We start from the raw sequence: 23,099 nt of genomic DNA on the forward strand, positions 1-23,099 counted from the left end.
GCTAGGCTAGTGATAGTACGCCTGGTCCTGGCTAGGCTAGTGATAGTACAGCTGGTCCTGGCTAGGCTAGTGATACCACAGCTGTTCTTAAACAGAAGGTGAGGACTGTGCACCTTGACCCTAGCAGAGGAGAGGATGGGAGGTGGTAGATTAGGCTCAGAAATACTCCTGTATAGTTTCCCTAGTGTGTGTGTACTAATGGTGCCACATTATTGATGGCGTCTGTCTGGGTATTTGACCTGGCCTATGGAGAGTGACCTTCAGACCAACTGTTCACTTACATAAGTCATGTGACCCAGACTGGCCCACACACTGCTGTAATCAACACCCAGGGATGGACACACATGCACGCACACACGCACACTCTCATAATTGACACATTAAAACATTAGCATAGTGACTGAGTACAGTGCTGATGTGTGTGTTGACAGGATGATCCTGAGAGAGAGTGGTCTGGCGCGGTACCTCCACACTGCAGTGCTGAGCAGTGGGACTCTGCTGGTGTTTGGAGGAAACACCCACAACGACACGTCCCTCAGTAACGGAGCCAAGTGCTTCTCTGCTGACTTCCTGGCCTACGACATGGGTAAGGACCAATCATATTCATGCACACACATAATAGGTAAGAACCACATCCTCCTCATCTGTTGTTGATATGATGCAATCCTCATGTTTTGAGCTGACTATATTTGACATCTGTTTATTTTGCTCTGAAAATATGAGTTACCAGCTTCTACCTCCAGGCATACGGTACAGGAATAGAAGTTACATACTCTACCTGTACTTACATAAACATAACCAATTCCCCCCACCATACAATACCACACATTCCTCCATGCAAACATCATACATGTGATGTTCATTGCTACAAGCATGTGCCCACCCACCCATTCACTCCCATCAGGGTTGATCCCTGACCCCTAAAGCCATAGTTGTCATTTGTCATTCTCCAGTTTTAGTTGCCTCCCAGGCCTGGGCCCACACAGACACACGGTGTGCGTAACCAAAGAAGAACTGGCAGGTGACATTCTGCAGCCCTAGGGAAAGTGTGTTCACTGAACTTTGACCTCAACATACAGCAGCATTAGGCTTTATGAAAGTCAAGTTGAAGTGCAACGCTAAGATACACTTCATGACCAAAAGTATGTGAACATCTCATTCCAAAATCATGGGCATTAATATGGAGTTGGTCCCCGATTTGCTGCTATAACAGCCTCCACTCTTCTGGGATGGCTTTCCACTAAATGTTGGAACATTGCTGCGGCTACTTGCTTCCATTCAACCACAAGCGTTAGTGAGATTGGGACTGATATTGGGCGATTTAGGCCTGGCTCGCAGTTGACCTGGCCAGTCAAGTTCTTCCACATCGATTTAGATCAAAACCATTTCTGTATGGACCTCGCTTGGTGCACAGGAGCATTGTTATGCTAAAACAGGAAAGGGCATTCCCAAAAAATTTGCCACAAAGTTGGCAGCACAGAATCGTCTAGAATGTCATTGTATGCTGTAGCGTTAAGATTTCCCTTCACTGGAACTAAGGGTCCTAGCCCGAACCATGAAAAACAGCCCCAGACCATTGTTCCTCATCCACCAAATTTGACTGTTGGCACTATGCATTGGGGCATGTAGGCTTCTTTTGGCATCCGCCAAACCCAGATTAGTCCTTTGGTCTGCCAGATGGTGAAGCGTGATTCGTCACTTCAGAGAACACGTTTCTACTACACCAGAGTCCAACGGTGGCAAGCTTTACACCACTCCAGCCGACGCTTGGCATTGCGCATGGTGATCTTAAGCTTGTGTGCGGCTGCTCAGCCATGAAAACCTGTGGTAGGCCAGACAACTTTTACGTGCTACATGCTTCAGCACTCGGTGGTCCTGTTCTGTAAGCTTGTCTGGCCTACCACTTCGCGGCTGAGCCGTTGTTGCTCCTAGACGTTTCCACTTCACAATAACAGCACTTAACCGGGGCAGCTCTAGCAGGGCAGAAATTTGACGAACTGACTTGTTGGAAAGGTGGCATCCTATGACGGTGCCACGTTGAAAGTCACTGAGCTCTTCAGTAAGGCAATTCTACTGCCAATGTTTGTCTATGGAGATTGCATGGCTGTGTGCTCGATTTTATACACCTGTCAGCAACGGGTGTGGCTGAAATAGCCGAATCCACTAATTTGAAGGGGTGTCCATATATTTTTGTGTGATGTATATATATATATATATATATATATATATATATATATATATATATATATATATATATATACACAGTGAGGGAAAAAAGTATTTGATCCCCTGCTGATTTTGTACGTTTGCCCACTGACAAAGAAATGATCAGTCTATAATTTTAATGGTAGGTTTATTTGAACAGTGAGAGACAGAATAACAACAAAAAAATCCAGAAAAATGCATGTCAAAAATGTTATAAATTGATTTGCATTTTAATGAGGGAAATAAGTATTTGACCCCTCTGCAAAACATGACTTAGTACTTGGTGCCAAAACCCGTTTTGGCAATCACAGAGATCAGACGTTTCTTGTAGTTGGCCACCAGGTTTGCACACATCTCAGGAGGGCTCGATTTTGGTCTCATCTGACCACAACACTTTCACCCAGTTCTCCTCTGAATCATTCAGATGTTCATTGGCAAACTTCAGACGGGCCTTTATATGTGCTTTCTTGAGCAGGGGGACCTTGCGGGCGCTGCAGGATTTCAGTCCTTCACGGCGTAGTGTGTTACCAATTGTTTTCTTGGTGACTATGGTCCCAGCTGCCTTGAGATCATTGACAAGATCCTCCCGTGTAGTTCTGGGCTTATTCCTCACCGTTCTCATGATCATTGCAACTCCACGAGGTGAGATCTTGCATGGCGCCCCAGGCCGAGGGAGATTGACAGTTATTTTGTGTTTCTTCCATTTGCCAATAATCGCACCAACTGTTGTCACTTTCTCACCAAGCTGCTTGGCAATGGTCTTGTAGCCCATTCCAGCCTTGTGTAGGTCTACAATCTTGTCCCTGACATTCTTGGAGAGCTCTTTCGTCTTGGCCATGGTGGAGAGTTTGGAATCTGATTGATTGATTGCTTCTGTGGACAGGTGTCTTTATACAGGTAACAAGCTGAGATTAGGAGCACTCCTTTAAGAGTGTGCTCCTAATCTCAGCTCGTTACCTGTATAAAAGACACCTGGGAGCCAGAAAGCTTTCTGATTGAGAGGGGGTCAAATACTTATTTCCCTCATTAAAATGTAAATCAATTTATAACATTTTTGACATGCGTTTTTCTGGATTTTTGTTTTGTTATTCTGTCTCTCACTATTCAAATAAACCTACCATTAAAATTATAGACTGATCATTTCTTTGTCAGTGGGAAAACATACAAAATCAGCAGGGGATCAAATACTTTTTCCCCTCACTGTATATACAGTGGGGAGAACAAGTATTTGATACACTGCCGATTTTGCAGGTTTTCCTACTTACAAAGCATGTAGAGGTCTGTAATTTGTATCATAGGTACACTTCAACTGTGAGAGACGGAATCTAAAACAAAAATCCAGAAAATCAAATTGTATGATTTTTAAGTAATTAATTTGCATTTTATTGCATGACATAAGTATGTGATACAACAGAAAAGCAGAACTTAATATTTGGTACAGAAACCATTGTTTGCAATTACAGAGATCATACATTTCCTGTAGGTCTTGACCAGGTTTGCACACACTGCAGCAGGGATTTTGGCCCACTCCTCCATACAGACCTTCTCCAGATCCTTCAGGTTTCGGGGCTGTCGCCAGAAAATCACATTGTATGATTTTTAAGTAATTAATTTGCATTTTATTGCATGACATAAGTATTTGATCACCTACCAACCAGTAAGAATTCCGGCTCTCACAGACCTGTTAGTTTTTTCTTTAAGAAGCCCTCCTGTTCTCCACTCATTACCTGTATTAACTGCACCTGTTTGAACTCGTTACCTGTATAAAAGACCTGTCCACACACTCAATCAAATACTTGATGTTTTGGTCACTTTTGAATGCTGGCGGTGCTTTCACTCTAGTGGTAGCATGAGACGGAGTCTACAACCCACACAAGTGGCTCAGGTAGTGCAGCTCATCCAGGATGGCACATCAATGCGAGCTGTGCCAAGAAGGTTTGCTGTGTCTGTCAGCGTAGTGTCCAGAGCATGGAGGCGCTACCAGGAGACAGGCCAGTACATCAGGAGACGTGGAGGAGGCCGTAGGAGGGCAACAACCCAGCAGCAGGACTGCTACCTCTGCCTTTGTGCAAGGAGGAGCAGGAGGAGCACTACCAGAGCCCTGCAAAATGACCTCCAGCAGGCCACAAATGTGCATGTGTCTGCTCAAACGGTCAGAAACAGACTCCATGAGGGTGGTATGAGGGCCCGGCGTCCACAAGTGGGGGTTTTGCTTACAGCCCAACACCGTGCAGGACGTTTGGCATTTGCCAGAGAACACCAAGATTGGCAAATTCGCCACTGGCGCCCTGTGCTCTTCACAGATGAAAGCAGGTTCACACTGAGCACGTGACAGACGTGACAGAGTCTGGAGACGCCGTGGAGAACGTCCTGCTGCCTGCAACATCCTCCAGCATGACCGGTTTGGCGGTGGGTCAGTCATGGTGTGGGGTGGCATTTCTTTGGGGGGCCGCACAGCCCTCCATGTGCTCGCCAGAGGTAGCCTGACTGCCATTAGGTACCGAGATGAGATCCTCAGACCCCTTGTGAGACCATATGCTGGTGCGGTTGGCCCTGGGTTCCTCCTAATGCAAGACAATGCTAGACCTCATGTGGCTGGAGTGTGTCAGCAGGCGCAATTCAAGTTCCTGCAAGAGGAAGGCATTGATGCTATGGACTGGCCCGCCCGTTCCCCAGACCTGAATCCAATTGAGCACATCTGGGACATCATGTCTCGCTCCATCCACCAACGCCACGTTGCACCACAGACTGTCCAGGAGTTGGCGGATGCTTTAGTCCAGGTCTGGGAGGAGATCCGTCAGGAGACCATCCGCCACCTCATCAGGAGCATGCCCAGGCGTTGTAGGGAGGTCATACAGGCACGTGGAGGCCACACACACTACTGAGCCTCATTTTGACTTGTTTTAAGGACATTACATCAAATGGATCAGCCTGTAGTGTGGTTTTCCACTTTAATTTTGAGGGTGTCTCCAAATCCAGACCTCCATGGGTTGATTAATTTGATATCCATTGATCATTTTTGTGTGATTTTGTTGTCAGCACATTCAACTATGTAAAGAAAAAAGTATTTAATAAGATTATTTCATTCATTCAGATCTAGGATGTGTTATTTTAGTGTTCCCTTTATTTTTTTGAGCAGTATATATATATATATATATATATATATATCTTTCCCTAGGGGTGTATCTTTCCCTAGGGGTGAATACCCAACCTCGGATACCTGAGATGGAAGATGACGTTCTGTTGTAACAGTTACGGTAGACCTTTTTTACATTTAAAAAGTGGAACTAGCCATAAACCAAAAGGTAGTCATAACAACTCATGATAGACTCTTCATTACTCCGGTAAAGTTGTTTTGCCCTCGTATTTGGAGTTAATAAGCTATCCTCTGCAAGTTGGCTCTAAACCTTTAGTACTAAACTGCCCTTTTCTATGTATTTGTGTGTGTGCATGCGTGTGCGTTTCTTCCTGTGTGTGTTTTTGGACACCCTGTTTTTTTAAACGTGAGATCTGATGTGAGTTACAGATCACCTTTCAGTGCTGACTGTAATACAGTGGGGATCATTAACGCCCCATAAAGAGCTATAGAATGGGAGCCGGCCAGATGGCGTCTGCTCTTTTTATGAATATTCGTTTTGAATACAGTGACTGTCTGCAGGGGCATTACAGGACATGCTGAGGACAGAGAGGGGGGGAGGTTGGGAGGGAGGGAGGGATGTCATGGCTTTAGAAGTTTCTGATAGGCTAATTGACATAATTTGAGTCAATTGGAGGTGTACCTGTGGATGTGTTTCAAGGCCTACCTTCAAACTCAGTGCCTCTTTGTTTGACATAATGGGAAAATCAAAAGAAATCAGCCAAGACCTCAGAAAAAAAATTGTAGACCTCCACAAGTCTGGTTCATCCTTGGGAGCAATTTCCAAACGCCTGAAAGTACCACGTTCATCTGTACAAACAATAGTACGCAAGTATAAACACCATGGGACCACGCAGCCGTCATACCGCTCAGGAAGGAGACGCGTTCTGTCTCCTAGAGATGAACATACTTTGGTGCGAAAAGTGCAAATCAATTCCAGAACAACAGCAAAGGACCTTGTGAAGATGCTGGAGGAAACAGGTACAAAAGTATCTATATCCACAGTAAAACGAGTCCTATATCGACATAACCTGAAAGTCCGCTCAGCAAGGAAGAAGCCACCGCTCCAAAACCGCCATAGAAAAGCCAGACTACGGTTTGCAACTGCACATGGGGACAAAGATCGTACTTTTTGGAGAAATGTCCTCTGGTCTGATTAAACAAAAATATAACTGTTTGGCCATAATGACCATCGTTATGTTTGGAGGAAAAAGGGGGTGCTTGCAAGCCAAAGAACACCATCCCAACCGTGAAGCACAGGGGTGGCAGCATCATGCTGTGTGGGTGCTTTGCTGTAGGAGGGACTGGTGCACTTCACAAAATAGATGGCATCATGAGGAAGGAAAATTATGTGGATATATTGAAGCAACATCTCAAGACATCAGTCAGGAAGTTAAAGCTTGGTCACAAATGGGTCTTCCAAATGGACAATGACCCCAAGCATACTTCCAAAGTTGTGGCAAAATGGCTTAAGGACAACAAAGTCAAGGTATTGGAGTGGCCATCACAAAGCCCTGACCTCAATCTTATAGAAGATTTGTGGGCAGAACTGAAAAAGTGTGTGTGAGCAAGGAGGCCTACAAACCTGACTCAGTTACATCAGCTCTGTCAGGAGGAATGGGCCAAAATTCACCCAACTTATTGTGGAAAGCTTGTGGAAGGCTACCCGAAATGTTTGACCCAAGTTAAACTACTATTTATAGTACTAATTGAGTGTATGTAAACTTCTGACCCACTGGGAATGTGATGAAAGAAATAAAAGCTGCAATAAATAATTCTCTCTACTATTATTCTGACATTTCACATTCTTAAAATAAAGTGGTGATCCTAACTGACCTAAGACAGGGAATTTTTACTAGGATTAAATGTCAGGAATTGTGAAAAACTGAGTTTAAATGTATTTGGCTAAGGTGTATGTAAACTTCCGACTTCAACTGTATACACACACGACCAGTCAAAAGTTTGGACACACCTACTCGTTCAAGGGCTTTTCTTTATTTTGACTATTGTCTACAAACTATGAAATATCACATATGGAATCATGTAGTAACCAAAAAAGTATTAAACAAATCAAAAGACATTTTATATTTGAGATTCTTCAAATAGCCACCCTTTGCCTTGATGACAGCTTTGCACACTCTTGGCATTCTCTCAACCAGCTTCATGAGGTAGTCATGATACAGGATGCAGTGATGATTATCAAAACTGTCATCTGTAACAAAACAAAGGGCACTAAGGTTTAAGAGTTGTAGCAGCTAGAGCTGGGCGATATGGCCAAAATATAATATTACGGTATTAAGAAAAATGAAAGGTAATTGATGTTTGTTTAGTTTTTATTTTATTATAATATTTTTACCCCCTTTTTCTCCCCAATTTCGTGATATCCAATTGCGATCCAATTACGATCTTGTCTCATCGCTGTAACTCCCCAACGGGCTCGGGAGAGGCGAAGGACGAGTCATGCTTTCTCTAAAATATGACCCGCCAAACTGTGCTTCTTAACACCCGCCCGCTTAACCCGGAAGCCAGCCGCACCAATGTGTCAGCCTGCAGGCGCCCAGCCCGCCACAAGGAGTCTCTAGAGCGCAATGAGCCAAGTAAAGCCCCCCCGGCCAAACCCTCCCCTAACCCGGACGACGCTGGGCCAATTGTGCACCACCCTATGGGACTCCCGGTCACAGCCGTTTGTGACACAGACTGGGATCGAACCCGGCTCTGTAGTGATTCCTCAAGCACTGCGATGCAGTGCCTTAGACCGTTGTGCCACTCGGGAGGCCTATTTTATGTTTTTGAATAATACAAGTTCTAAATTTGCTTAATGAGTAGTGCGTGACCCTAGGATGGCAACACATACATTCTAAGTGATTTCAATGTGTCTTTCTCCATTCTGATTGTTTCATACTGTTCAATTCAACTACAACCCAAAATAATTGTATGCATTTTCATCAATTTCTGCATTCTTGCACTTATTTAGATCAGTTCCACACTGTCACGTAGGGCTGCACGATATGGACAAACAATATAGGGCTAATTTTTTACCGAATGTTGCAATTGGGATTTGACTTGCGATTTATATCATAACACTTGGGTGAACTGTTAGAATCATGGAAATAGAATGATTATTGTAATTCTATAGTTATAATATAATAGTGGGCACTTTGAATAAAGTGTTGTTTAACATGACAATGAATGAAAATGCCAGGGAGGAGTAATTGTGACAGGGTAGGAACCAAAGTGTTAATAAGTGTTTCCTAGGGGACCCTATAATCTTTGGCTACATTGAATGTTTTCTCTTAGCTACTTCATGTACATTCGGAAAGTATTCAGACCCCTGGTGACTCTATAGCTTCCAAGCCTTTCTTGTGCAGTCATGGAAGGTCACTGCTCCACTCTCATTGTTATTCAGCTAAATAGCCAGTCCAATCACCCTGAGTAGGCCACTCCAAGGGATAAGAAGTCCAATGTCACTTTTATAATCTGAAAGCGACTGATCGTTTTATGTTCAAGGTGGTAGCTAGACTGATGCTTGGCTTGGGGAGTGTGATATAGACTCTACACTGAAGCCCAGGCAAGACCACTCTCTGTGATTGGTGCTCTGGTTTACAAGTCAGTGTTTGGCCAGATATGGCTGCTTGGCATGGCTACAGGGCTAGCCTCACAGAAACCCGTCATTCATTATAGGCCCTAGAGTACTGGGTTGTCACTGGACATTGTTGACTCATTTCATTATAAAGCCAAATTAACAATCTCCATCATCTGCTTCTTATAGAGCAAACAGGTTTGTGGAAGGCATTTTCGCTTTAGGTACTGTACTGGCTTTACAATAATGGAACAGTTTGGCATTTTGTTTATTAAACATGCCTGAACCCAGACCTAAACCTATCTATAGTGAATTATGCTTTTTACTCAAGTGTTGCTGAAAGACATTGTAGCTATTACAGTACATGAGATGTGTCAACAGCACTTCAAGTGTCAACAGGTTTCACCAGTTTTAAGGACGTCTCATTCAGTAGTTAATGGACTGATAGAACTTCCTTTCCTCTCTGCTCCTCTCTCTGTGAGCTGATGAATTAGTTCCACCTGTGGAAGAGGCATTACTCTGCCGCTCTCTCTCCCTCGGCTCCGAGACACGCATGCTGAGACGGTTTTAAGCGCTAATTTGTTTTTTGTTTTTCTCCGCTAACCTTGGAGGGGGAGAGCGTTATTAGCTTTTTGTGCTTTTCTTCTGCGAGAGATTAAATTCAGGTAGACACAAGGCAGTTTTCATTTGCGTTGAATTCTTTTCTCCCCACTCATCACCCCATCCTCATAATTCTAATTAGATTTGGTGAAAATTAACTCTAAATAAAAATGTTTTGTCCCCCCCCCACCCCCTGAAAGGCAACTGGCAGTGCCGTCTTCAACAAGAGTGCCCTTTTGATATTGGAGCACCAGACATGGCCCCTGATATAAAAACACATTTCATTAAAGGAAAACTCCACCCAGAAATTATATTTTGGTGTTTGTTTCATTAGTCCATTGTTGATATAGTCCCAAAATGTTTTGCATGTCAGCAATCAGGTTTTCAAGATATACAACTTTCAAAGTACAGAAATACAGCCGGTATGATGCATTTTGCATCATATGATGCTGCATTTTGCATCAAACTGGCTGTATTTCTGTATTTTGAAAGTTACATATCTTGAAAACTTGACTGCTGACATGCAAAACAATTTGGGACTACACTACCGGTCAAAAGTTTTAGAACACCTACTCATTCAAGTGTTTTTCTTTATTTTTACTATTTTCTACATTGTAGAATAATAGTGAAGACAACAAAACTATGAAATAACACATATGGAATCATGTAGTAACCAAGAAAGTGTTAAACAAATGAAAAAATATTTTAGATTATTCAAAGTAGCCACCCTTTGTCTTGATGACAGCTTTGCACACTCTAGGCATTCTCTCAACCAGCTCCATGAGGTAGTCACCTGGAATGCATTTCAATGAACAGGTGTGCCTTCTTAAAAGTTAATTTGTGGAATTTCTTTCCTTCTAAATGTGTTTAAGCCAATCAGTTGTGTTGTGACAAGGTAGGGGGGGGGGGTATACAGAAGATAGCCCTATTTGGTAAAAGACCAAGTCCATATAACGGCAAGAACAACTCAAATAAGCGAAGAGAAACGACTGTCCATCATTACTTTAAGACATGAAGGTCAGTCAATACGGAACATTTCAAGAACTTTGAAAGTTTCTTCAAGTGCAGTCGCAAAAACCATCAAGAGCTATGATGAAACTGGCTCTCATGAGGACCGCCACGGGAATGGAAGACCCAGAGTTACCTCTGCAGCAGAGGATAAGTTCATTAGAGTTACCAGCCTCAGAAATTGCAGCCCAAATAAATGCTTCACAGAGTTCAAGTAACAGACACATCTCAACATCAACTGTTCAGAGGAGACTGTGAATCAGGCCTTCATGGTCTAATTTTTTTATTCATTTTAGCAGACGCTCTTATCCAGAGCGACTTACAGTTAGTGAGTGCATACATTTTTCATACTGGCCCCCCGTGGGAATCGAACCCACAACCCTGACGTTGCAAGCGCCATGCTCTACCAACTGAGCTACAGGAGGCCTAATTGCTGCAAAGAAACCGCTACTAAAGGATGCCAATAAGAAAAAGAGACTTGCTTGGGCCAAGAAATACGAGCAATGGCCATTAGACCGGTGGAAATGTGTCCTTTGGTCTGGAGTCCAAATTTGAGATTTCTGGTTCCAACCGCCGTGTGTTTGTGAAATGCGGTGTGGGTGAACGAATGATCTCCGCATGTGTATTTCCCACCGAAAAGCATGGAGAAGGAGGTGTTATGGTGTGGGGGTGCTTTGCTGGTGACATTGTCTGTGATTTAGTTAGAATTCAAGGCCCACTTAACCAGCATGGCTACCACAGCATTCTGCAGCGATACACCATCACATCTGATTTGGGCTTAGTGGGACTATCATTTGTTTTTCAACAGGACAATGACCCAACACACCTCCAGGCTTTGTAAGGGCTATTTTACCAAGAAGGAGAGCGATGGAGTGCTGCATCAGATGACCAGCCTCCACAATCCCCCCGACCTCAACCAAATTGAGATGGTTTGGGATGAGTCGGACCGCAGAGGGAAGGAAAAGCAGCTCAGCATATGTGGGAACTCCTTCAAGACTGTTGGAAAATCATTCCAGGTGAAGCTGGTTGAGAGAATGCCAAGAGTGTGCAAAGCTGTCATCAAGGCAAAGGGTGGCTATTTGAAGAATCTCAAATCTCAAATATATTTTGATTTGTTTAACACTTTTTTGGTTACTACATGATTCCATATGTGTTATTTCATAGTTTTGATGTCTTCACTATTTTCTACAATGTAGAAAATAGTAAAAATACAGAAAAACCCTTGAATGAGTAGGTGTTCTAAAACTTTAGACCGGTAGTGTAAATCAACAATGGACAAATGAAACAAATACCAAAATATCATTTTTGGGTGGAATTTTCCTTTATGTCTGCATTAAAATAGGTTTGATTTCCCCTTCAAGATGCTGGGCTGCAAATTTTGTCTGCTGATTCTCCTGTCGTCTCCCTGTACATTATTCATAGTTCTTCTGCCAATATCCTGGGAGGAAATTAAATGGGGAGCGTTGTGATAAGTATCAGGGAGTTTCATTATAGAGAGGCAAGGATCCTGCAAAATCAGCCATCTCCAGTACACCTCAGCTGGTGGGGAGACCCATTGGGCTGGCTGTCAGTGCATGTCTGGGTTATGGATTTACTCTAGCTCCAGGCTTCACGATAGGTAGTAGGCCTTAGATAGAGTCAGGATTCCAATTGAACTACTGGTGATGTCACAAGTACTTATTTTGGTCTGTCCCTTTAACCACTGCATCACCTATGCACATCTCTTATCTTATTTTGATTTGACTCTTATTATTCTTATTATTGATTGATGTAATGCATTGTTGAGGCAGCTAGCACATAGACATTTCGCTGCGCCTTTAATACCTGCTGTAAACTGTGTACGTGACGAATACTATTTAATTTGATAAGAAAGTACTGTGGGTCTGAGTCTGACCAGCTGAAAGAGCTCATCAGGACGATTACACCATGGCCCTGTCAGAGAACACCTTGGTCTTTAGGATGTGATTAAAGCGCCTTCTGATCTGGACTGGTGTTGTTAACTTGTCTTTCCCTTTAAACAGCGATCCCAATTTGCCAAGCACTTAGCGTGGTCTTTTGCAACCTGGCTGCACATTTAATGCCTAGGAACAGTTTATATCAGACAACTCATCTGGGTAAATGGCACATTTACATTTTGCAATAGTGGACGTGTGGCCTGTAAAGCATCAGAAAATTGTAAAATGAAACAGTGAAACACAGGATTGTGATCGCTCTCAGAGCCATTACTCTGTTTACAGACAAGATCAATGGATGAATAAACTGGTTTATCAAGTCCTATTCAGAGGCAGCTACATGATAAACAATTCAAAGACATGTAAAGAGGTTGACGTTTATTCTCTCCTAGGATCCCACTAACAGTGGGGAAACTGAACGTTGTGCTCTCTCAAATTAACATGATTTGCCTGGTGATATTGACAAAGAGAAGAAATCGACTTTGCCTACTATAATTGTCTCTCTGTTATTATTTGTTTGCCCTGAGGAGGCTAGATTCGTTTTGAGAGCCGATTGGTAGATAATCACAGACTGAAAAATTGTCTAGCTACATTGTGGGCTGTGTTGTCAGAGCTGCTCGAGGTAGACTTGTTGTAGCCTACCCATGGTTCAGTGCAGTTCCTGACCATGGTCCTAGGAAATCGGTAATCAAACTACCATTGAGACCCTGTGCGCCCACCACCACCACCCCAGGATTGTCTAATAGCAGCTGCAGTGGATTCAACTTTAATGATAGTTTGTTTTTCTATCGTAAAGGTACCTTTTCTAGCTGCAGTTAGTTGTTTATGATAGCCCTGTGTGTAGGTTATGGCCCCTGTGCTCTGCTCTGCTCACACACACAGTGTTAATCACATCTGGACTTGGTACACCCAGTCCTACAGCCATTATACAGAGCCAGGGGGACCATGATATTCATACAGGCCATTCTCCACTGTTCCCTTTGGTTCCACAGCCTCTATGTCCACAGGATTCTCATGCGTGTTAATAATTCAGAGTTGACACTTCCATTGTAGATTGTGTTTGTGTGTGTGTGTGCGCAACAGTGCCGACAGGGGTTGGTGTGTGTGTGTGTGTGTGTACACCCAGTCTCAGGTCTCAGATCTGGTGCTCTTCTGTTTTTCAGTATGTAGAGTGCCTTGCAAAAGTATTCATCCCCCTTGGTGTTTTTCCTATTTTGTTACATTACAACCTGTAATTTAAATGGATTTTTATTTGGATTTCATGTAATGGACATACACAAAATAGTCCAAATTGGTGAAGTGAAATGAAAAACATAACTTGTTTCAAAAAATTCTAAAAAATAAATAACAGAAAAGTGGTGCGTGCATATGTATTCACCCCCTTTGCTATGGAGCCCCTAAATAAGATCTGGTGCAAACAATTACCTTCAGAAGTCAAATAATGAGTTAAATAAAGTCCACCTGTGTGCAATCTAAGTGTCACATGATCTGTCACATGATCTCAGTGTATATATACACCTGTTCTGAAAGGCCCCAGAGTCTGCAACACCACTAAGCAAGGGGCACCACCAAGCAAGCAGCACCATGAAGACCAAGGAGCTCTCCAAACAGGTCAGGGACAAAGTTGTGGAGAAGTACAGATCAGGGTTGTGTTATAAAAAAAATATCAGAAACTTTGAACATCCCATGGAGCACCATTAAATCCATTATTAAAAAAATTGAAAGAATATGGCTCCACAACAAACCTGCCAAGAGAGGGCCGCCAACCAAAACTCATGGACCAGGCAAGGAGGGCATTAATCAGACAGGCAACAAAGAGACCAAAGATAACCCTGAAGGAGCTGCAAAGCTACACAGCGGAGATTGGAGTATCTGTCCATAGGACCACTTTAAGCCGTACACTCCACAGAGTGGAGTAGGCATGTTGTGTAAATCAAATGATACAAACCACCCAAAAATACATTTTTAATTCCAGGTTGTAAGGCAACGAAATAGGAAAAATGCCAAAGGGGGTGAATACATTCGCAAGCCACTGTACAGTAGGGTGGTATGGTACAGGCATACTGAAATTAAATCCAGGCAGGAAAGGAACACTTCTCCCCTGTTACTAGGTAATGGGCCTGGAGCTGGGTTAATTGCTGAATTAAAAAGTGTGTAACAAAGAAAGCCTGGCAGATTGGGTGGGCTGCGGAGAACAAATGCCAAGGAGCTCAGATTACCAGGCTACAGAGAGATAGAGGCCTTAAATATGCAGCTCATTCTGGGGTCCAGGAGGTTTCCAGTCACGGTTGCTTGGGTGATAGTATGAGAAGGGTATGGCGGGTCACAGTGGCGGTATAATGTATTGGTATAGCGGTTGAGTGCTTGACCCTACACACGTTTTTGAAAAGTACTTCTTATATGTCAAACGTTCCTACTGAAGCAAAACCTGTAGCCTGATCTCTATGTTCATGTTTGTTCTTTTCAGCTTGTGATGAATGGAAAGTCCTGCCCAGGCCAGATCTCCACCGTGATGTCAACCGCTTTGGCCACACCTCGGTCATCAGCAATGGGTCAGTCACTTGCATGCAGTATATTGCCCCTCCATTACTTGGTATTTGTAGTTTTTTATCTCAGTTTCCTGACATGAGTTTCCTCAGTGTTGCGTGGTAATGATGTGTACTCTGAGTATTTCCTGCTTCATCTCTGTGTGTTGTGTTCTCTCCCCAGGTCTATGTATGTGTTTGGAGGTTTCTCTGGTGTGCTGCTGAATGACGTGCTGGTCTACACCCCTCCCAGCTGCCAGGCCTTCAGTGAGGAGCATCGCTGTGCCAACGCCGGCCCTGGCATCCGCTGTGTCTGGATTAGGAACCACTGTGTCCTCTGGGACACCAGACATGCCAACGGCAGCGTGCCGGCTCCCTTCTGCCCCCCACGCACCAGTACGTGTTGCATGACATTGCCCTGTATTGCTTACGTACCAAGAGATACTTACCTTGGAAGTTAGGATGCCAACAATTTCCTTAAATTTGTAGCTTCCACGATGATTGAATCCACACCTGGATACATGTGTTCACATGTTTTTATCTGTATATTTCTCAATGGGGAGAGATGATTTCGCTTCCCTCTGTGGTAGTTCAAATCAAAATCTAATTTTATTTGTCATATGCTTCATAGACAACAGGTGTAGACTGACAGTGAAATGCTTACTTACGGATACTTTTTTAACAATGCAGAGTTAAAGATGAGATAAAAAAAAGTATATACAGTTGAAGTCGGAAGTTTACATACACCTTAGCCAAATACATTTAAACTCAGTTTTTCACAATTCTTGACATTTAATCCTAGTAAAAATTCCCTTGTCTTAGATCAGTTAGGATCACCACGTTATTTTAAGAATGTGAAATGTCAGAATAATAGTAGAGAGAATGATTTTTCAGCTTTTATTTATTTCATCACATTCCCAGTGGGTCAGAAGTTTACATACACTCAATTAGTATTTGGTAGCATTGCCTTTAAATTGTTTAACTTGGGTCAAACGTTTCAGGTAGCCTTCCACAAGCTCGCAACAATAAGTTGGGTGAATTTTGGCCCATTCCTCCTGACAGAGCTGGTGTAACTGAGTCAGGTTTGTAGGCCTTCTTGCTCGCACACGCTTTTTCAGTTCTGCCCACAAACTTTCTATAGGATTGAGGTCAGGGCTTTGTGATGGCCACTCCAATACCTTGACTTTGTTGTCCTAAAGCCATTTTGCCACAACTTTGGAAGTATGCTTGGGGTCATTGTCCATTTGGAAGACCCATTTGTCGACCATGCTTTAACTTCCTGACTGATGTCTTGAGATGTTGCTTCAATATATCCACATAATTTTCCTTCCTCATGATGCCATCTATTTTGTGAAGTGCACCAGTCCCTCCTGCAGCAAAGTACCCCCACAGCATGATGCTGCCACCCCCATGCTTCACGGTTGGGATGATGTTCTTCGGCTTGCAAGCCGCCCCCTTTATCCTCCAAACATAACGATGGTCATTATGGCCAAACAGTTCTATTTTTGTTTCATCAGACCAGAGGACATTTCTCCAAAAAGTACTATCTTTGTCCCTATGTGCAGTTGCAAACCGTAGTCTGGCTTTTTTATGGCGGTTTTGGAGCAGTGGATTCTTCCTTGCTGAGCGGCCTTTCAGGTTATGGCGATATAGGACTCGTTTTACTGTGGATATAGATACTTTTGTACCTGTTTCCTCCAGCATCTTCACAAGGGTCCTTTGCTGTTGTTTTGGGATTGATTTGCACTTTTCGCACCAAAGTACGTTCATCTCTAGGAGACAGAACGCGTCTCCTTCCTGAGCGGTATGACGGATGCGTGGTCCCATGGTGTTTATAGTTGCGTACTATTGTTTGTACAGATGAACGTGGTACCTTCAGGCGTTTGGAAATTGCTCCCAAGGATGAACCAGACTTGTGGAGGTCTACCATTTTTTTTCTGAGGTCTTGGCTGATTTCTTTTGATTTTCCCATGATGTCAAGCAAAGAGGCACTGAGTTTGAAGGTAGGCCTTGAAATACATACACAGGTACACCGCCAATTGACTCAAATTATGTCAATTAGCCTATCAGAAGCTTCTAAAGCCATCATTTTCTAGAATTTTCCAAGCTGTTTAAAGGCACAGTCAACTTAGTGTATGTAAACTTCTGACCCACTGGAATTGTGATACAGTGAATTATAAGTGAAATAATCTGTCTGTAAACAATTGTTATAAAAATGACTTTTGTCATGCACAAAGTAGATGTCCTAACCTACTTGCCAAAACTGTAGTTTGTTAACAAGACATTTGTGGAGTGGTTGAAAAATAAGTTTTAATGACTCCAACCTAAGTGTATGTAAACTTCCGACTTCAACTATATATACAGTGGGGGAAAAAAGTATTTAGTCAGCCACCAATTGTGCAAGTTCTCCCACTTAAAAAGATGAGAGAGGCCTGTAATTTTCATCATAGGTACACGTCAACTATGACAGACAAAATGAGAAAAAATAATCCAGAAAATCACATTGTAGGATTTTTAATGAATTTATTTGCAAATTATGGTGGAAAATAAGTATTTGGTCAATAACAAAAGTTTCTCAATACTTTGTTATATACCTTTTGTTGGCAATGACTCAGGTCAAACGTTTATGTAAGTCTTGTTCACAAGGTTTTCACACTGTTGCTGGTATTTTGGCCCATTCCTCCATGCAGATCTCCTCTAGAGCAGTGATGTTTTGGGGCTGTCGCTGGGCAACATGGACTTTCAACTCCCTCCAAAGATTTTCTATGGGGTTAAGATCTGGAGACTGGCTAGGCCACTCCAGGACCTTGAAATGCTTCTTACGAAGCCACTCCTTCGTTGCCCGGGCGGTGTATTTGGGATCATTGTCATGCTGAAAGAACCAGCCACGTTTCATCTTCAATGCCCTTGCTGATGGAAGGAGATTTTCACTCAAAATCTCACGATACATGGCCCCATTCATTCTTTCCTTTACACGGATCAGTCGTCCTGGTCCCTTTGCAGAAAAACAGCCCCAAAGCATGATGTTTCCACCCCCATGCTTCACAGTAGGTATGGTGTTCTTTGGATGCAACTCAGCATTCTTTGTCCTCCAAACACGACGAGTTGAGTTTTTACCAAAAAAGTTCTATTTTAGTTTCATCTGACCATATGACATTCTCCCAATCCTCTTCTGGATCATCCAAATGCACTCTAGCAAACTTCAGACGGGCCTGGCCATGTTCTGGCTTAAGCAGGGGGACACGTCTGGCACTGCAGGATTTGAGTCCCTGGCGGCGTAGTGTGTTACTGATGGTAGGCTTTGTTACTTTGGTCCCAGCTCTGCAGGTCATTCACTAGGTCCCCCCGTGTGGTTCTGGGACTTTTTGCTCACCGTTCTTGTGATCATTTTGACCCCACAGGGTGAGATCCTCGCGTGGAGCCCCAGATCGAGGGAGATTGTCAGTGGTCTTGTATGTCTTCCATTTCCAATAATTGCTCCCACAGTTGATTTCTTCAAACCAAGCTGCTTACCTATTGCAGATTCAGTCTTCCCAGCCTGGTGCAGGTCTACAATTTTGTTTCTGGTGTCCTTTGACAGCTCTTTGGTCTTGGCCATAGTGGAGTTTGGAGTGTGACTGTTTGAGGTTGTGGACAGGTGTCTTTTATACTGATAACAAGTTCAAACAGGTGCCATTAATACAGGTAACGAGTGGAGGACAGAGGAGCCTCTTAAAGAAGAAGTTACAGGTCTGTGAGAGCCAGAAATCTTGCTTGTTTGTAGGTGACCAAATACTTATTTTCCACCATACTTTGCAAATAAATTCATAAAAAATCCTACAATGTGATTTTCTGGAATTTTTTTCTCTCAATTTGTCTGTCATAGTTGACGTGTACCTATGATGAAAATTACAGTCCTCTCTCATCTTTTTAAGTGGGAGAACTTGCACAATTGGTGGCTGACTAAATACTTTTTTTCCCCACTGTATAAATAGTGACACAAGGAATAAATACAAGGTGAATAACGAATAAAAATAATGACTAAAAATAACATGGCTACATATAGGGAGTAGAAAATAAAATGGTGTTTAGAAGTCATATGGCCTTGGGGTAGAAGCTGTTCAGGGTCGTGTTGGTTCCAGACTTGGTGCATTGGTACCACTTGCTGTGTGATAGCAGAGAGAACAGTCTGCGGCTTGGGTGGCTGGAGTCTCACCGCCTGGTATAGAGGTCATGGATGGCAGGGAGCTCGGCCCCAGTGATGTACTGGGCTGTACGAACTACCCTCTGTAGCGCCTTGTGGTCGGATGCCAAGCAGTTGCCATACCTAGCGGTGATGCAGCCAGTCAAGATGCTCTCGATGGTGCAGTTGTATAACTTTTTGAGGAACTGACGGCCCATGCCAAATCTTTGTAGTCAATGAACAGCGTTCTCACTTAGGTTTTCCTTTTGTCCAAGTGGGAAAGGGCAGTGTGGAGTGCAATAGAGATTGCGTCATCTGTGGATCTGTTGGGGCAGTATGTGAATTGGAGTGGTTAAAGGGTGTCTGGGATGATGGTGTTGATGTGAGCCATGACCCGCCTTTCAAACTATTTAATGGCTACAGATGTGAGTACTATGGGGCGATAGTCATTTAGACAGGTTACCTTGGCTTTCTTGGGCACTGGACTATGGTGGTCTGTTTGAAACAATTAGGCATTACAGACTGGGTCAGGGAGAGGTTGAAAATGTAGTGAAGACACTTGCCAGGTGGTCAGCGCATGCTCTGAGTACACGTCCTGGTAATTTATCTGGCCCTGCGGCCTTGTGAATGTTAACCTGATTAAAGGTCTTTCTCACATCGGCTACGAAGAGTGTGATCACACAGTCGTCCGGAACAGCTGGTGCTCTCACACATGGTTCAGTGTTGCTTGCCTCGAAGCGATCATAGCATTTAGCTAGTCTGATAGGCTCGTGTCACTGGGCAGATTGTGGCTTGGTTTCCTTTTGTAACTCAAGATAGTTTGTAAGCCCTGCCACATCCGACGAGTGTCAGTCGGTGTAGTAGGATTCGATCTTAGTCCTGTATTGAAGCTTTTTCTGTTTGATGGTTCGTCGGAGGGCATAGCAGGATTTCTTATAAGCGTCCGGGTTAGTGTCCCGCTCCTTGAAAGCGGCAGCTCTAGCCTTTAGCTCAGTGCGAATGTTGCCTCTAATCCCTAGGTCACTGGGGACGACGTACTTATTAATGAAGCCGGTGACTGTTGTGGTAAACTCCTCAATGCCATCGGATGAATCCCGGAACATATTCCAGTCTGTTCTAGCAAAACAGTCCTGCAATTTAGCATCCACTTCATCGGACCACTTCTGAATTGAGCGTGTCACTGGTACTTCCTGTTTAGAGTTTTTGCTTGTAAGCAGCAATCAGGAGGATAGAGTTATGGTCAGATTTGCCAAATGGAGGGCGAGGGAGAGCTTTGTATGCATCTCTGTGTGTGGAGTAGGTGATCTAGAGTTGTTTTCCCCTCTACCTACACAGGTGACATGCTGGTAGAAACGAGGTAAAATGGATTTGTTTTCCTGCATTAAAATCACCGGCCACTAGGAGTGCTGCCTCTGGATGAGCATTTTACTTGTTGGCTTATGGCCCTATATAGCTCGTTGAGGGCGGTCTTAGTGCCAGCATCGGTTTGTGGTGGTAAATAGACGGCTACGAAAAATATAGATAAAAACTCTCTTGGTAATTATACCGAACAAAAATATAAACGTCATGCAACAATTTCATTACAGTTCATATAAGGAAATCAGTCAATCAAAATAAATTCATTAGGCCCTAATCTATGGATTTCACATGACTGGGAATACAGATATGCATCTGTTGGTCACAGATACCTTAACAAAATAGGGGCATGGATCAGAAAACCAGTTAGTGTCTGGTGTGACCACCATTTGCCTCATGTAGCGCAACATCTCCTTCGCATAGAGTTGATCAGGCTGTTGATTGTGGCCTGTAGAATGTTGTCCCACTCCTCTTCAATGGCTGTGCAAAGTTGCTGGTTATTGGTGGGAACTGGAACATGCTGTCTTACATGTCGATCCAGAGCATCCCAAATATGCTCAATGGGTGACATGTCTGGTGAGTATGCAGGCCATGGAAGAACTGGAACATTTTCAGCTTCCAGGAATTGTGTACAGATCCTTGCAATATGGGGCCATGCATTATCATGCTGAAACATGAGGTGATTGCGGCAGATGAATGGCACGACAATGGGCCTCAGGATCTCGTTATGGTATCTCTGTGCATTCAAATTGCCATTGTGTTCGTTGTCCGTACTTTATGCCTGCCCATACCGTAACCCCACCGCCACCATGGGGCACTCTGTTCACAACATTGACATCAGCAAAGCGCTCGCCTACACGGCACCATAAACGTGGCATGAAGTTGTGAGGCCGGTTGGACGTACTGCCAAATTCTCTTAAACTAAGCTACAGCTCTGGTGGACATTCCTGCAGTCAGCATGCCAATTGCACGCTCCCTCAAAACTTGAGACATTTATGGGCCAGGGTGAACAGTATGTCCTGCGTGGCCGAGTCATTGAAGTAGAATTATTTTTATCCAAATCGCTGTTCTGATGTCCAGAAGCTCTTTTTCGGTCATAGGAAACTATGTACAAAAAAAGTTACGATAAGCGGGAATAAAAATACACAAAATAGCATAATTGGTCAGGAGTCAGTAAAACTGCCGTTCTACATCCCAGCGCCATTCCCTCTAACTGACTAATGGATACATGCTCTATAGTTGAGCCATCCATGATGAAGCCAAATCACATTTCACATCAAACTCTCCAGTTCCTACCAGTCTCTTGTACTGTATGAGTCATCATCCTCCAGGAAAGTAATAATAATTCCGTTTGATTTCTCATGAAGCCTGTGTACATAATGGTGGGAACAAAAGGTCAGGACCAACACAATTATTCCATTCGGAGGCAATTACCATTATGCTGAAAATACACTGACAGGGAAACACATGTATTGTGTTTTTATCTGTAGGCAAACCCGAGGTTAAGATCATAATCATAATTACAGGGCGGTTTTAGAGCGTTATAAGAGGTGAATTGGACCGGTGATTAACTAATGAAACTACGCTTTTTAATTGATGACAGATTTTTTATCGTCTGTCCTTGTCTAATCGTTCAGTCAGTCATTTGTAGTTGGCTGCTGGCATGCAGGGTAAGAGTTGGAATTGGCTCTACAGGGCAAATAGAAATTATAGGCATATTGAGCTAGACTCATCTATCTTTCTGTTTTCCTACTGAGGTGGTATTGCAGGGGACATTTGCGTGTCAACCCTATTTCATTTATTGATTGAGTCACTATGCTGTTTTCTAGTATTGTTTCTCTGACTGTCCAGACTGTCTTCTGTCTACAGTATTCTGTCTCGTCCCAGTCTCGTCCCAGTTTGATCCTGAACATCAACTCTCTTGCTGACTAGGTTCTCTAACTCTATTCCCTTGTAAAACTGTCTGTGTGGAGACTAACTTCCGTTGTTAAACTGTGTCCCCCCCCCTCCAGACAGTGCAGCCGAGAGGTGTTACAGGTTCTCTGACTGTGTCAGCTGCACTGCCAACACCAACGACTGCCAGTGGTGTGAAGACAAAAAGTGCATCTCTGCCTCCAACAACTGCACTGTGGTGAGTCTGCCTACAGGGGGCAGTTGTGAGACGGCACAATCACAGCTGGGATGTTATTAGCTACGGTAGTCAATAAATTACGCAGCATGAATAGTCAGGCAGCTTAAACCTTGCCTTCTCATACGCCACTACTTAACTGTTGTTGTTGTAGCCAAGTCACTAAAAAAAAAAAAATCTCACCTGCTTGGCTAACAGTGTCAGTTAGCCTAATGCTCGCCCCTGCTGTCTCCTCTATGTGTGTCTGTAGCTGACCCTGGAGCTAGCGCAGCAGCATAGAGGTCCTCTGTCCCTGGCCCCTCCCCCTTCCATGCTGTCTGATCACCAGCTCTCTGTGTGGAAGCAAGGGGCCAAGAGGATGGGACATGTGGGTATTCCATACTGTTGCAGGGGCTTTGCTATTAATGCCAAACCATCATTTTCTGTTCTGCCAATGCACAAATTGCA

The 23,099-nt window shown here is 43.6% G+C and overlaps 1 protein-coding gene across 2 annotated transcripts in view; it reads left to right on the forward strand.

The window, feature by feature from the left end:
* Positions 1-23,099, forward strand: part of LOC121553711 (attractin-like protein 1) — a 332,670-nt gene that overhangs the window by 73,802 nt on the left and 235,769 nt on the right. Inside the window, exons 10-14 of one of the 2 annotated variants that reach the window (XM_045213019.1) lie at positions 432-586; positions 14,949-15,033; positions 15,191-15,402; positions 22,537-22,655; positions 22,903-23,019. In XM_045213019.1, the coding sequence (XP_045068954.1) occupies positions 432-586; positions 14,949-15,033; positions 15,191-15,402; positions 22,537-22,655; positions 22,903-23,019 (688 nt within the window). The remainder of the gene's footprint in view (positions 1-431; positions 587-14,948; positions 15,034-15,190; positions 15,403-22,536; positions 22,656-22,902; positions 23,020-23,099) is intronic. The other variant, XM_041867035.2, reaches the window with a different exon arrangement.

This window comes from Coregonus clupeaformis, unplaced genomic scaffold (genome assembly GCF_020615455.1).
Source record: "Coregonus clupeaformis isolate EN_2021a unplaced genomic scaffold, ASM2061545v1 scaf0072, whole genome shotgun sequence".
NCBI lineage: Eukaryota > Metazoa > Chordata > Actinopteri > Salmoniformes > Salmonidae > Coregonus > Coregonus clupeaformis.